The 16,246-nt window shown below is 44.6% G+C and overlaps 1 protein-coding gene across 4 annotated transcripts in view; it reads left to right on the plus strand.

The window, feature by feature from the left end:
- DLEC1 (DLEC1 cilia and flagella associated protein) overlaps positions 1 to 16,246 on the plus strand; it is an 87,143-nt gene that overhangs the window by 9,665 nt on the left and 61,232 nt on the right. For all 4 annotated transcript variants that reach the window (XM_027958016.2, XM_042236490.1, XM_042236491.2 and 1 more), the window contains exons 3-6: positions 5,631 to 5,741; positions 7,252 to 7,445; positions 7,651 to 7,871; positions 9,295 to 9,373. In XM_027958016.2, the coding sequence (XP_027813817.1) occupies positions 5,631 to 5,741; positions 7,252 to 7,445; positions 7,651 to 7,871; positions 9,295 to 9,373 (605 nt within the window). The remainder of the gene's footprint in view (positions 1 to 5,630; positions 5,742 to 7,251; positions 7,446 to 7,650; positions 7,872 to 9,294; positions 9,374 to 16,246) is intronic.

Raw genomic sequence — 16,246 nt, forward strand, 5'->3', positions numbered from 1 at the left:
GTGGGATCTAATTCCCTGACCAGGGATCGATCGAACGCGGGCCCCTTGCATTGGGCGCTCAGAGTGTTAGCCACTGGGCCACCAGGGAAGTCCCTCCTGACAGTTCTTGAGAAGCCTTTCACTCTGTAAGGTGGTTCTAATGTTTCCTCGTGACCAAACTCCAATTCACGCTCGGCAGCGGCACCACACGGATGATGCTGGCTGCTCCAGCCCCCCAGCACTTGGCTCCTCTCACTGCCGCACATCAGGAGGCATAAGTGATGTTAGCCCTGATCACCTGGTCACCTTCATGTCTCCACGTTAAGTTCTCCATGTTAGATTGTAACTGACTAGTATCTTGTGAAGAGGTATTCTCAGATTTGACCAGTGTGTGTTTTCCTCATCAAATCCCCACACCAGCGGTGCTAAGAACTCTTTTCAGTCTACCATCTCTCTGACGATACTTGGTAAATGTTTTTTGTCAAAGAAACTGGGTCATTTTTTCTATACATTTGTCTATAGTCTGGATTTTGCTGATTTCACCATTGTGGTATCATTTAACCTGTTCTTATGATCCCTGTATTCCTTGCAGTTTACTAGTTATTTCTAGAGGCTTTATGAGATTTAAGTTCAACTTTTGAGAGGAGACGGGGAGAGCCCAGTTCACAGATGGTGCTGTGTGCTCCCTTCAGGAGGTGCATAGTGTTTGATATCTCTTATTTTCATGATGCTGCCAGTTTTTGCCTAGATATATTGTTTCATTAGGGGTTACAAATTATAAAGCTAATGGTACTGCAATACTGTAAAAAGAAACTTTTCTGTGATGACTGATTACCCCAAGATAGGAGCAGAATTAATTCTTTCCCTTTATCTGCCGGTTTTTAAAAATAATGAGTTGGTTTCCATAACATCTTCCAAAGATGAGTAAAAAGGTTTGGTTGGTTGGTTTTTTTCTCATGGATTTCATAACTAGTTATGTTTATTGTCCTGTTGATGCTCAGATTGTCCCATCTTTAGCCGCTTGGAGCCTTTTCAAGCTGATGCCTGACTATTGGCATAACATTGGTTGCCTATGGTAAACTTCCTTACTTTCTGGAATGATCGGATGTTCCAGGTTCATCTTGTGTGTTTATTGCTCCAGACCTGGAATCAGCCATTTCTCTAAGAAGTCCTGGTACCTTATATTCCCCCCAAAGACTTTGATCTGTCATCCTGCATCCCTGAAAATCATCATTTTCCAGGGCAGCAGAGACAGTGCTTTTAGGGTGAGGAGACCTGGCATGTCCGTGATTTGCAGGGAGGGAGAAGTAGAAGATACAGTGGCTTCAGAGAGCTCTACACTTATGGGGTCCTGCTGGGGACCAGATGATGGGTAAGATACTTCATGAATGTTATTCCACGGAATCCTTCCAACAGCCCTGTGAGATAGGTTTTCTCTCCATTTACAGGTGTAGGAATTGAGAGAGGAGCTCAGATGATTCCCTAAATTCCCACAGCTCAAAAGGGCTGGGACCCAGCTTTGAACTTGTGTCTGTTGTCAAAGCCCGTGTCTGTCTGCTGTCAGGAGGAGGGGGAAGGCCTATTTTCCATGCACAGTGTCACACGGTTGTAGATGGCTTCCCCTAGGGTGTGTGGGGCCCTGTCCCCTGGCAGGTCTGCCCTCGCTGAAGCTTAGCCCCATGAGACAGTGAGCACCCCGTGCAGATTCCATGTCTCCTGTCCCCCCTTCTCCGCAGCAGTCGTGTAGCTGCCAGACCCCGTCCCTCAGTCGTGGATTTAGGCAGAGATGACTGGTGGTGGATTCTCGGGAGGATTTATTGGTTGCCTGCTGTCTGGCAAGTCCCCAGAGTCAGATCCTGTCCCTGTCTTTGGTAGGATTCTTCTGGCTAGAGATCAGGGGAGGTTACATAATTATTTGTTTGTTTGCTTTTAAGGAAAGTGGAATAAAACATTGAGAACTGGGAAATAAACATCAGCCAAGAGCATTTCCCAGTGACCTTCATTTTATTTTTTTACCCAAGATAATATTAAGTTATGGGCTTCTTAGGTGGTGCTAGTCGTAAAGAACCCCCCTGCCAATACAGATTTTAAGAGATGTGGGTTTGATCCCTGGGTTAGGAAATTCCCCAGTGGGAAATGACAACCCACTCCAGTATTCTTGCCTGGAGAATCTCCATGGACAGAGGAGCCTGGCAGGCTGCAGTCCATGGGATCGCAGAGTCGGACACGACTGAGTGACTTAGTACGCAATATTAGGTCATAAACAGACATTATCCACCCTGGTTTCTCAGCCTTCTGCTGGGAAGGTTTCTCTTTTTTATTTCAGAAATAGCAGAAGTAGAGGCCTCAATCCAGTTCCCTGGACACCTTTCTGGTTCTGCTTCTCAGGGTAGAGAGTGGTGTCCCAAGAACCTCTTTTGTAACTTGGATGATTGATCTTGAAGGTGATTGTTATTTGAGGTACTGAAGTAACCTTTCTCTCTTTGCTAATACAAATGTCACAAGGTGGAAAACATGTGTAAATTCTCCAGACAGAGGGAGAAAGATCAGAGTTTTGCAGAATGTTCTGTGCTTTCATTCCCTTTCCTTGCTGGTGTCTTATCTGAATTATCTTTTGGGAAAGGGAGCAGCCAGTGCCTTGCAGTCCCATGCTCAGGGACAGGGTCCATGTAGGAAGCCCACCCTTCCTACAAGAGGTCATAAGGCCAGTGCAGGGTGTCCAAGGCTCACCTGGTCCACCGTCCATGCCTGATGTGGAGAGAGATTTCCCAAAGCCCTGATAACAAGCTGCGCCCCACCAGCCCACTCCTGCAGACAGGGAACTGCCCACGGCCTAGGGGAGGACCTTGGAGGGAATTGTATCAGAAGAGAGAGGATACATCTCCTTGCCACATGGCCTTTGCCATTTTTCTGGAAGCTTTATCTTATCTTTTAATATTTCAAATAGGCCATTGCCAAGTCCTTGGGAACTGGGCTGGACTGGGTCAGTTTGGCATTGCTGCCACTCCCTGCTGAGGGCTCTGTATTGCAGAGGAGAGGCCTGGGATCCACATTTGCCCAGAATGACCCTTTCAGCTGTGGTTCTGGGATGGATCAATGAGAGGCTCTTGGTGAATTTTGGAAGGAAGCCTCTGTTCTCCAGAAACAGGAGCGGGCAGATGACTGAGCAGTTTTGAGTTTCATAGCAAGAGTCCAGATCATGTCCTAAGAGCCCAGATCATGTCCTAAGAGCCCCTTGCTTCAGTGCTGTGGGCTGAAGTTCTTCATAATGAACTAATTCCCTGACCTCTCTCCCACTCCGTAATCCCCTACATTCAAACAGCCTCCCCTTTATTTGGCTCCAGCAGCTTGTGCGATCCTAGTTCCCCAGGGAGGGATTGAACCTGCCTCCCCTGCAGTGGAAGCGTAACCTGTGCCCCCTGCAGTCCACTTAACCCCTGGGCCATCAGGGGAATCTCAGCAAGTCCTCTTAAAGCACCATGTTTGTTAACGGAACAATCAACAAAGCTTGAAAACTTTCAAGTCTTCCATTCACCCTATTTATTCCTTAATTTTTGTCAAAGTAGTAGTGCACATGATTATTTTCTTTTTTTGAGAGGGGGTGGTTTGGCTGTTCAGTTCAGTTGCCCAGTCATGTCCAGCTCTTGGCAACCCCATGGACTGCAGCACGCCAGGCCTCCCTGTCCATCACCAACTCTCAGAGTTTATTCAAATTCGTGTCCATTGAAATGGTGATGTCATCCAACTGTCTCATTCTCTGTGGTCCCGTTCTCCTTCCTCCTTCAATCTTTCCCAGCATCAGGGTCTTTTCAAATGAGTCAGTTCTTTTGCATCAGGTGGCCAAAGTATTGGAGTTTCAGCTTCAGCATCAGTCCTTCCAATAAATATTCAGGATTGATTTCCTTTAGGATGGACTGGTTGGATCTCCTTGCAGTCCAAGAGATTCAAGAGTCTTCTCCAACACCACAGTTCACAAGCATCAGTTCTTCAGCACTCAGCTTTCTTTATGTTCCAACTCTCACATCCATACATGACCACTGGAAAAACCAAAGCTTTGACTAGATGGACCTTAGTCGGCAAAGTAACGTCTCTGCTTTTGAATATGCTATCTAGGTTGGTCATAACTTTTCTTCCAAGGAGCAAGCGTCTTTTAATTTCATGGCTGCAGTCACCACCTGCAGTGACTCTGGAGCCCAAGAAAATAGTCTGTCCCTGTTTCCACTGTCCCCGCACCTGTTTGCTGGGGGGTTCTGGCTGTGCTGCGTCTTTGCTGGTGCGCTCGGGCTTTCTCTAGTTGGAGTGGGCAGCGACTGCTCTCTAGCTGCAGTGCTTCTCCGTGTTGTGCGTTCTGTTGCGCAGCACGAGCTCTAGGCATGCGGGCTCGGTAGTTGTGGCTCGCGGGCCCTAGAGTGCAGGCTAAGTAGTTTTGGCGCACCGGCTTAGTTGCCTCATCGTCTGTGGAATCTTGCTGGACCAGGGATTGAACTCATGTTCCCTGCATCGGTAGGCAGAGTCTTAACCACTGGACCACCAGGGAAGTGCTGTGTACATGGTTTTAAAAAATCAAATAGTTTAGAAAAACTTCTAATAAAATAGAAAAAATCCTCACCTACATATGTCAATACACATTTGTCCAAACCCATAGACTGTAGGATACCAAGAGTGAATCCTAATAGAAACTTCAGGGTTCGTGTGATAATGGTGTGTAGTGTCGGGATCTTCAGTTGTAAGGGGTGTTGATAAAGGGGGAGGCTGTACATGTGTCGGGGCAGAGAGTGCATGGGGAACCTCTGTACCTTCTTCTCAATTTTGCTACAAATCTAACACTGCTCAAGAAGTCTGCTGGAAAAAATCCTCCACCTCACCTTTCCCAACTTTAGGCCACTTGCCAGACATGGCCATTTTTAGCTCTAATTCTTTTGGAAGCCTCTCAATAATATACCTTGTCTACTGTTTCCGTGCTCATCAACCCAAGATGTTATTTATCAACTTCCCATTCTATTAAATGAGATCTTCTCTCCTGTGTCTGCTGGTCGGTTGGTGGTTGGCTGATCTAGCTGGGCTTAGCTGGCTAGACCAACGTCCAGCTGCACATCCAGCTGAACGTGGTTCCCTGCTGCATGTTGGGTTCAGGTCAGCTCCACATGGATTCCTGCTGGGGTCCGGGGTGAAGGGCCAGGAGCTCTTCTCATGACAATGGCAAAGACACAAGAGGGAAGGCTCAGCTGCACAAGCACCTTTCAAAATCCTGCCAGTATCTCATGATCAAAGCACATCATACAGCCAACATCAGGGGTGAAGAAGTGGGCTCTGTCTCTAGTAATAGGAACTGCACACTCACATGGATACAGAGAAGAGTGAAAAATTGGGGCCACCCATCAATCTACTCTATTTCTCCTAACGCTTTTTTATTGATCTCTCTGCGAGTAACCATATTTTGGCTTAAATAATACCACAACACAGCCTTGCCCAGTGGTTGGCCTCTTGTAAGTGACCAACTAAAATACTCACTGATGAGTTTCTTAAATCTCAAAATCACCACTGAAGAATTCTGTTAGGTGGTTTAGGCTGGGAGGATGAAGAAAGCTTGAGTGTAGTTTCTTTGACATCAATCTGCCTCGAAACAGCTTTTCTCTTTCCCTTCTGTGTAGTGAAGACCATCTTCAGATGGTGTGTGGACAACGAGTTGCTACGGAAGCACCATTTGATCTGCCCGAATGATTACTACAGTGACTCAGTGCCATTTTGTTCTGCACCTAAAGGTAATGTGTCTGTACTGCCTTCGAGCCTCTGACACCATTCCAGGGAAGTTCTTTAGTAGCAGGACCACAGCAGCCACCTTTGTGCCATTTCCTTGTTCATAGATCTTTTGATCGTGGCTATTGAGAGGGCCAGCTCTGAGCATGCCACTTCCTCACTAGCTTACTAACTCCTACGAGATAAAAGTCTCAGATTCTCAAAGTGATGATATCCTTGTCAGTTGCCCAATGACAAGATGTGAAATTATTTTAAAATGTAGTTGAATGAATCACGAGAGGGCAGATCTGCAGACAGAAGAGCAAGGGAGCAAGTGTCTGATGGGCTCAGAACACAGACCTAGGGGTTCTGCATACCCCTTACAGGCCAGGAGCGACTTTGAGTGTGGAGAGAAGGTTGGGAGCAGCGAAGGCTGTGTGTGTGTGAATGTGATATGGGGCTAGTTTCCTGCGCTGTGGGAGGCAAGACCCTCTGAGAATGAGTGGGGTGGGAAGCTGTCTTGTGGGCTTAAGCAGGAAGGTAATGTTTTGGAAGTGTCACCGGGTAGATGCTGTGACCAGACATCTGGATGGCAGCCTGGTGGTGCCAGGCTCCAAAGATAAGCTCGTCAGCAGCCCCAGTCAGTGGAACTCTGATGATCTCTTGGGGGTTTGGAGCTGAGAAAGCCTTTGGGGTAGGAGGATGGGGGTCCAGAGAATTGAGGATGTAGATGAAGAGAGAGTTTAACTGATGGCCTGGGCCATGCTGACAGGTGAGGCCAGAAAGAGGAAGCAAAACCAAGTACCTGGGATACTCAGCCACTTGGTTTCCAACCAACTTTCAAATACTATCTTAGGCAGGTAAATAAGGATGGAGTTCACATGTACTGAGGATTTTTTTTTTCCCCCTGTGAGATCTGGTTCTATTTCTTTTTCAGATCAATTTTATTGGAGTATAGTTGGTTGACAGTGTTGGGTTATTTTTAGGCATATGGTAAGGTGAGTCAGTATACACATACATATAGTCCACTCTTTTTTAGATTCTGTTCCCATATAGGTCATTGCAGAGTACTGAGTAGATGTTATTGAGCACTCACCTGGCACTGTGCTCGGAGACGTGATGGTACCAGTTTCACTGCTGGCAACGTTGAATATCCTCATTTAACCTTTTGGAGATGATTTTACAGTCTACAAAGCTAGTACAAGCTTTGATTTCTCATGTGAGCCTTTTAAAAGGCGTGTTCACGTGTGCGGTATGTGTCCATGTGTATGTGTGACCGTGGTCCTCTCCTGTTCCTGGCCATGTTGGACAAGTGAACAGATAATACAGTATGAACCTTAGAGTCTCAAGGATACAGAGTAAGTTCCAGGAGTAACTGAGTTGCTGAAGGGCGATTATTTAATACATCTGGTGTGGGAAATATAAACATTTAGAAAAAGGAAGCTAGCGGTGCCTTTGATAATTTCATTTAGTCATCTTGGATGGGTCACCTCTTCCCCTGGGTCTGGTAACTTCATGTTTTTCCTGGTGCCACAGGTGTCTCTGTCCCTGGATATTCAAAACTGACATTTAGTTCTGAGAAACGTTCCATCCCAAAGAACGAGCTGACCAAGAAGCCCACATGCAGGAAGATGTCCTCTCCATCTGCGGAGGAGACGGACTATACTATGGAAAGCCTCACGTGGGACTCGTCTTTTAAGGCCAAACTCAGATCCAGAGCAGCCATCAAGGTGAGTTTGAAGCCAGGGTGTGGTGGGGGCGGGGAGGGCAGGGCCATGATGAGGGGGAAGGGGCTCCAGGTTATACACGTCATAATGAAGCCACAGCAAAACAGGAGAGTGTCCTTGGCCATCCGAGGTCACGGGATCAGCAAGATGTCAACGCACACACCCCCTCAGCCTCTCATTGACTCTATCCTTTTCTCACATTTCAAAGAAAACAGGTTTACCGAAGAATAAAAACTGGATGAACCATTTGCGGGTGCCCCAGAGGCAGCAGGAGCGGCTTCGGCTTGCCAGGATGGAGAGTCGGAACCGCTTCCTGAGAAACCCCCGCTTTTTCCCTCCTAACACCCCGTGGGGAGGCAAGTCTCTTCTCTTTCCTCCCAAGAAGCCAGCACGGGTAGGAGACTTCCAGGACAGAGAGCTGGAGGAGAGGTGCGTCTTCTCCTGACTCTTCAGAGACTTGGACCCTGTACAGGAAAGCACAGAAAGAAGGCCGTGGGTCTGCTTTGGCTTCTGGAGGGTCCTTGAGGTTTGGGGCCCCGGGGTCAGGATCCAAGTCGAGCAGGGCTTCAGGGCTGCCTGTGGGTGTGGCCTCAGGACATCCCCAGAGTCCTGGCTTTGTGCTTTTCTGACCTTTTCTTGAGGAATATGGTTAGTGTTGGCCCTTTGCTTATATCTGAACAGCCTGGGTCAAATGGGAAGCATCTCTATAGCTGTGTGCTCCTGCCGTTATATTCATGTGTCTTGGATAATAAAAACGTTCAAATCTGCTTAATGACAAGTAACTAGTACAGATAGTGATTTTTCTTTAAAAGAGTGTGTGCGCTCAGTCACTCAGTCGTGTCCGACTCTTTGGGACCCCGTGGACTATAACCCACCAGGCTGCTCTGCCCATGGAATTTTCCAGGCAAGAATACTAGAGTGGGTTGCCATTTCCTACTCCAGGGGATCTTCCTGTCCCAGAGGATCGAACCTGCATCTCCTTACCCACTGAGCCACTTGGGCAGCCGTTTGGCTATATTTCAATAAGTGTCCATACAAAGGGAATGATTTGCTTCACGGGTTCATAATTTTAATGGACTTAAAATGATTAGTGTGGGACTTCCCTAATGGTCAGGGGAATAAGACTCTGTGCTCCCCAGTTCTGGGGCTCAGGTTCGATCGCTTGTCTGGGACCTAAATCCCACCTGTCACAAGTAAAGATCCTGCCTGCTGCAACAAAGACTTGGTGCAGCCAAATAAATTGAAAACAAAAAAACACTATTAATGTTTATTTATTAGAGAAATAATATGCTTTTATTAAAAAAAAAAAAAACAGAAAATATTTACTTAGGCTTCTCTGGTGGTCCAGTGAGGAAGATTCTGTGCTCCTAATGCAGGGGGCCTGGATTTGATCCCTAGTTGAGGAACTAAGATCCCAGAGGCCACTTGGTCCTGCCAAAAAGAAAAGAGAAAAACCAAAAATGAAAAGATTTGCTGAGAAAAAATAGCACCTATATAAACCATGCAATTAACATATTGGTGTTCGGGATTTTGTATGTAGCAGAGCAGCTCCTCGCTGTGATCTGTTGAAAGTCAGCCCTCGACACAAGGGTTTGTAAAAGTAAAATAAATTTAAAAAAACATATTGGTGTTTAAGCTTCCAGAGTTTTCCCTGTGCTATGTGTAGCTATATATATCTTCACAAAGATTCAGTCTTGCTGTAAAATTGTTTTGTGACCTGCTTTGCCAACAATAAAACCCAAAGGATGATGTGTTGCCAGTCTCTTTGATGGCTTGAATGTATTTATTTTCCATGAATCACTTACAGGGATGAAACTAACAGCCTCTCTCACCCTCCCTTTCCCTCCCACAGTTGTGCTGATACTCCAGTGTTTCTAGCTAAGCCCTCCATCGGATTTTTCACAGATTATGAAATTGGACCAGTTTATGAGGTAGGAATCTGGCTTCTTTACATATCCCACTCTGCTTCCTTATTTTTAAAAAGTCTTTGCCGTGGAAATTTTAGAACGTGCACACACACACGCAGGCCATACACAAAACTAGGGAAAAAACTGTCATGTTCCCGCCATGCCCATCGCCCAGCTTCAGTAGTTGCCTGCATCCAGCGAATCTCGTTTCATCTGTTGCCCCACTGTTTCAGGTGTGTGCATCTGTGTGCACATACGTGCACTGGAGTATTTTAAGGGAAAGCTTAGACAGCGTGTCATTCTTCAGTTAATACTTTAGTGAGTGTCTCTTAACAGGTAAGGACTTTTAAAGAGTAACCATCATCACACCCAACAATATTAGCAGTGATTCCTTAATATCAGCTAATATCCACTGTCTGATTTTTATCCGTTTATTTTTTTAAAAGTTAATTTATAATTGGTTTCTTTAAATCAGAAATCAAATATTGTGTTTGGTTAGAGTATCTCTTATTTCGCCCACATTTTTTTTTAAATAATTCCTCCATTTATTTTTTAAAATGCTGTTTGTTTGTAGAAGAAACTGTAATTTCTTAGAGCCTAAATCTGGCTCATTGCTTTATTTCTCTATTTTTGGCTGTGCTGGGTCTTTGTTGCTGCGCAGACTTTTTTCTAACTGGAAAGTGGAGGCAACTTTCTCGTTGCGGTGCACTGGCTTCCCCTTGGGATGGCATCTCTGTTGTGCAGCACAGACTCTAGGGCGCCAGGGCTTCCGTAGTTGCAGTGGGGGGGCTCAGTAGTTGTGGCTCTGAAGCTGTGGAGCACAGGCTCAGTAGCTGTGGCGCGCCGGCTCAGTAGCTGTGGTGTGCAGGCTTAGTAGCTCCATGGCATGTGGGAGCTTCCTGGATCAGGGATCAAACCCGTGTCTCCCACACTGGCAGGTGGGTTCTTTACCACTGAGCCACCAGGGAAGCCCCGGCTTTACTTTTATTTTCCAATGTTGTGTTAGCTTCAGGGGTACAGCAAAGTGATTCAGTGATACGTATACATGTATCCTTTTTCAAATTCTTTTCCTATTTCGGTTATTATAGAATTATAATATTGAGTAGAGTCCACTGTGCGATACAGTAGGTCCATATTGATTATCTTTTTTATATAAATGTGTATATGTTAATGCCAAATCCCTAATTTATCCCTCCCCTACCTTTTTCTTTTGATAACTATAAGTTTGTTTTTGAAGTCTGAGTCTGTTTCTGTTTTGTAAATAAGTTCATCTCTATAATTGTTTAGAAATCCACCTATAAATGATATGCTATTTGTCATATTTGTCTGACTTACTTAAGAGAATAATCTCTAGGTCCATCCAGGTTGCTGAAATGGCATTATTTCATTCTTTTTTCTGGTTGAGTCATATGCCATTGTATTAATACATAGGCGTCCTGTCTTCTTTATCTGTTCATCTGTTATGGACATTTAGGTTGCTTTCATGTCTTGGCTATTGCAGGCTATACTGCAGTAAACACTGGGGTGCATGTATCTTTTCGAATTACATTTTTTCTAGATGTATGCCCTGCAGGGGGATTGCTGGATCATATGGTGGTTCTACGTTTAGCTTTAAGGAACCTCAATACTGTTCTCCATAATGGTGTTCCCAGTTTACATTCCCACCAACGGAGTAGGAGGGTTCTGTTTCCTCTGCACTCTCTCTGGCGTTTATTGTTTGTAGAGGTTTTCTGTTTTCTTTCTTTATGGGTGCGCTAGGTCTTGTTTGTTGTGTGCAGTCTTTCTCTAGCTGCGGCCAGTGGGGGCTGCTCTGTCCCAGGCCAGGGGTCAAACCCATATCCCCTGCAGTGGCAGGGGGACTCTTCACTGCTGGACCGCCAGGGAAGTCCTTGTAGTTTTCGATGAAGGCCATTCTGATTGGTGAGGTGATGCCTTCTGGTAGTTTTGTTCTGCATTTCCCTAATTAGTGATCTTGAATATCTTTTCATGTGCTCTTCGGCCATCTGTGTGTCTTCTTTGGGAAAATGTCTATTTCGATCATCCACCCATTTTTTGGTTTGGTTGTTTCTTTGATATTGAGCTGAATGAGTATATTTTGGGGATTAACCTCTTGTCAGTTGCTTCATTAGCAAATATTTTTTCCCATTTTGTAAGGTGTCTTTTTTTATGGTTTCCTTTGCTCCGAAAACACTTTTAAATTTAATTAGATCCCATTTGTTTATTTTTGTTTTTATTTTCATTACTGTAGGAGGTGGATTGGAAAAGATATTGCTGCAATTTATGTCAAAGAGTGTTCTGCCCATGTTTTCCTCTAAGAGATTTATAGTATCTAACCTTAAATTTAGATCTTTAATCCATTTTGAGTTTATTTTTGTTTATGGTGTTAGAGATTTTTCTAATTTCATTCTTTTACATGTAGGTGTTCAGTTTTCCCAGCATCACTTATTGAAGAGACTGTTTTTTCTCCATTGTATATTCTATTTTTTAAAAAAATTGTTAGACTGCACTGGGTCTTAGTTGTGGTTTGAGGGCTCTAGTTCCCTGACTAGGGGTTGAACCCAGCCCCCCTGCCTTGGGATCATAGAGCCTTAACCACTGGACCACCAGGGAGGTCCCTCCATTGTGTATTCTTGCCTTCTTTGTCATAGAGTAATTGGCCATAGGTGCATGAGCTTGTTTCTGGGCTTTCTATCCTGTTCAATTGATTATTTCAGTTTTTGTTCCAGTACCATATTGTTTTGATTACTGTAGCTTTGTATTCTAGTCTGAAGTCAGGGAGCCTGATTCCTCCAGCTCTGTTTTTCTTTGTCAGAACTGCTTTAACTGTTCAGTCTTTTTGTGTTTCCATACACAGTTAAACATTTTTTGTTCTAATTCTGTGAAAAATTCCATTGGTAATTTAATAAGAATTGCATTGACTCTGTAGATTGCCTTGAGTAATACAGTGATTTTGATAGTATTGATTCTTCCAATTCAAGGATATACATGGAATATTTTTCCATCTGTGTCATCTGCAGTTTGTTTCATTAGCATCCTATAGTTTTCAAAGTAGAGGTCTTTTGCTTCCTTCGGTAGGTTTATTCCTAGGTAATTTATTCTTTTGGATGCTATGGTAAATGGGGTTGTTTCCTTAATTTTTCTTTCTCATCTTTCACTGTTAGTATATAGAAATGCAAGAGATTTCTGTGTATTAATTTTGTATCCTACAACCTTACGGTATTCACTGATAAGCTCTAGTAGTTTTCAAGTAGAGTCTTTAGGATTTTGTATGTATAGTATCATGTCATCTGCAAACAGTGATAGTTTTACTTCTTTTCCAATTTGGATTCCTTTCATTTCTTTTTCTTCTCTGATTGCCATGGGGTTAGGACTTCTAAAACTCTGTTGAATAAATGATGACTGTGGGTATCCTTATCTTGTTCCTGATCTTGGAGGAAATCCTTTCCGTGTTTTCCTTTCAGTAGTTTCCCCTCTATGTCCACTTAATGGAAACTCTTTCATAAGTGGGTGTTCACTTTTGTCAGAAGCATTTCTGCATCTGTTGTGAAGAGTGTATATTTTTTATTCCTCAGTTTGTTTCTGTGATGTATCACACTGCCTGGTTTGTGGATATTGAAAAATCCCTGCACACTTGGGATAAAGCCTCCTTGATCATGATGTATGATCCTTTTAATGTATTGTTGGATTTGGTTTGCTAGTATTTTGTTGAGGATGTTTGCATCTATGATCATCAGTTATGTTGGCCTGGACTTTTCTTTTTTTGTGGTATCTTTGTCTGGTTTTGGTACGAGAGTGATGGTGGCCTCATAGAATGAGTTTAGGTGGCTTTGTTCCTCTGCAACTTTTTGAAAGAGTTTCTGAAGGACAGGTGTTGACTCTTCTCTAAAGGTTTGATAGAATTACTTTCGTTTGTTGGAAGTTTTAAATTCACTGTTTAAATTTCAGTACATATGATTTTGTCTGTCCATATTTTCTATTTCTCCCTGGTTCGGTCTTGGAAGGTTGTATATTTCTAAGAATTTGTCCATTTCTTCTAGGTTGCCCAGTTTCTTGGCCTAGAGTTGCTTGTGGTAGTTACTGTGTTTCTCTGCCATCTCATTTTGTCTAACTCTCTGTGTTTCCGGTCCTTGTTGCTCAAGCTGCAGGGCCCCATCTCTCCTTGCCTCTGGTGTCTGTCCCCTGGCGTGTGAGGTGGGTCCACGGGCTTGGGCAGGCCTCCTGGGGGGAGGGACTGGTGCCTGCCCTCCGGTGGGTGCAGTTGGGTCCCGTCGCTCTGACGGGCAGGCCCGTGTCAGGAGCTGTGTTTAAGGCAGCCATGTGGTCAGGACGTCTTTCGGCAGCCTGTCTTCTGGTGGGCGGGGCCGTGTTTCCATCCTGTTTTGTTGAGGGGTCCCAGCACTGGGGTCTGCAGCCTGTTGGGTGGTGTCAGGTCTCAGTGCCAAAGTGCCACGCTCCGGGAGAGATCACACCAACGGGTGTTCCCTGGGGTGTCCACCACCACTGTCCTTGCCCCTATAGTGAGTCACCGCTGACCCCTGCCTCCCCAGGGGACCCTCCGAGACACACAGGTAGGTCTGGCCCAGGCTCCTAGGCGTTGTTGCCTTGTTCTGAGTCCCAGTGCTCACGTCACATCGGTTTGTGCCCTCCAGCAGTCCTGTGTGGCTTCTGTTCTCGAGCCCTGCTGGCCTTCAAGGCCAGGTGCTCTGGGAGCTATTCCTCTAGATGTCAGACCTCCAGGCTGGGGAGTCTGACGGGGGGCGGGTGTCAGAACTCACTCAATTGCAATGTGATTATTTTCCAGTTTGTGGTCACCCACTCGGCGGGTATAGGATTTGATTATTATGGTGGAAGTGCCCTTCCTGCTATCTTGTTGTGGCTTCTTTCTTTGGGTGGTAGAACATCTTTTTTGGTAGGTTCAAATCTTTTTTGTCGATGGTTGTTCAGTGGTTAGTTGTGATTCTGATGTTTTGTAAGACGAGTTGACCTCAAGTCCTTCTTTGCTTTCTGTCTCAGTTTGACTCTTGCTGATTGCTTTATTGTGGAGATGTTCAACATATTCTTTTATCCTCCATATTTTCTGTAAACTTGTTAGACGTAGAGACTTGATTAAATTCATGTTCAAGATTTCTTTTTCATTTTTTGGCAGGAATACTTCTTTGGTGGGAGTGTATATTTCTTATTGTATCCCATCAGGAAGAGTGTGATACATGGTTTTCCCATTATCAGTGATGAATGACTTCAGGTGTTATGAGCCTAATTTACCCTTTATAAAGGTCTTATCAACCTCTCATTTAATGCTTTAGTGGCATTAGATGGCTGTTGCCTAGATCAATTTTTTTTTAATTAAGGGTTATAAAATGGTGACTTCAAATTCTACTATTCTTTCTGCATTTATTATCTGTGATTTTCTGTTTTTTAAAAAAGCCTTCCCTCAAACTTCCGTTTATTTCTCCTCTTCCTTTTACTCTCCTTACTCCTGGAGATAACTGTTTCTGTTAGTTTGGGGTCTTCCATTGTTTCTTTTTGAAACCATAGGCAAATATGTAGGTATATTTGAACGCTGTCTCCTACTTACTGTCCTCAGTTCAGTACAGTCGCTCAGTCGTGTCCGACTTTGTGACCCCATGGGAGGCAGCACGCCAGGCCTCCCTGTCCATCACCAACTCCCGGAGTTTGCTCACACTCATGTCCGTTGAGTCGGTGATGCCATCCAGCCATCTCATCCTCTGTCGTCCCCTTCTCCTCCTGCCCCCAATCTTTCCCAACATCACGGTCTTTTCAAACGAGTCAGTTCTTTGCATCAGGTGGCCAAAGTATTGGAGTTTCAGCTTCAGCATCAGTCCTCACTCTCCTCTGCACCTTGCTTTTTTCACTTAACAGTATATCCAGTGAGCTTCAAGAGCTGTGTGTAGAGACTTTCCTCGTTCCTTTTCTCAGCTTCGCTCTTGATGCTTGCCTTCCTCCATCCTGGAGAATCAGGTCAAGACCAAGCTTGGGAGTCACCAGTTCTGTTCATTAGGTATAAATGTAGCTATGTTTAATGGTGACAATCCCTTCACACACATATGCACTGTACTTTGCAGTTTAAAGAGCACTTGCAAATCCATAATTCTTTAGGAGCTCTTATCCACTCTCATCCAGTGTGCAAAAGCACACTGATATGTCAGTCATTTAGGCTAAATGTTAAAGAAAGCATTTGTCTACTTGAACATAACAGTTACTCTCTTTTGGACTTCTGTGTTTGGGACTTCTGTGTCTAGTCATCACATTTCAAAGATGGTGAGGTTGGCAGACTGAGAGAAAGAGAGCTAAAACTATTTCACTTTGGGCATGGAATGGGCAAAGGGAGGGCTGCTAGGGGACAGACAAAAGGCATTTCTGTAGGACCTGCAGGTGCCCACTGTGGAGCCTGGAGATGAAGCAAGCACCGGCCGTGCAGGACCATCTTCCCCTCCTGTCTTTATTCTTTCATGGCACTCTTTTCTTTATCTTTCCCACCAGGTTGAAACCCACAGGGGCAGGGGTTAATTCTAGGTTTGTTTAAACCGTTTTGGTATTAGTGCTAACAGATGGTAGGTCTGTTGACTGAATTACCTGAATACTGGTCTGCCACTTAGCCTTGCTTACTCCTAGTACAGAGTAAATCAAGAACAAAGGAAATGAGCCCCATTTTTCTGTATAAAAATATAACGTGTGTGTATGTGTGTGTGTGGGCTTTGTTTGTGGGTTGCCCACCCACCAGGTATGGGACTTAATTTTATCATGATTGCATTCCTCCTCCCGTCTCATTGCGGCTTTTCTTTGTCTTTGGATACCTTTTTTGGTAGGTTCTAGTTTTTTCTGTCGATAATTGTTGAGCAGTTAGTTATGATTTGGGTGTTTTTGGAGAGGGGCTGA

The sequence above is a fragment of the Ovis aries genome, chromosome 19 (genome assembly GCF_016772045.2).
Source record: "Ovis aries strain OAR_USU_Benz2616 breed Rambouillet chromosome 19, ARS-UI_Ramb_v3.0, whole genome shotgun sequence".
In the NCBI taxonomy this organism is placed as follows: domain Eukaryota; kingdom Metazoa; phylum Chordata; class Mammalia; order Artiodactyla; family Bovidae; genus Ovis; species Ovis aries.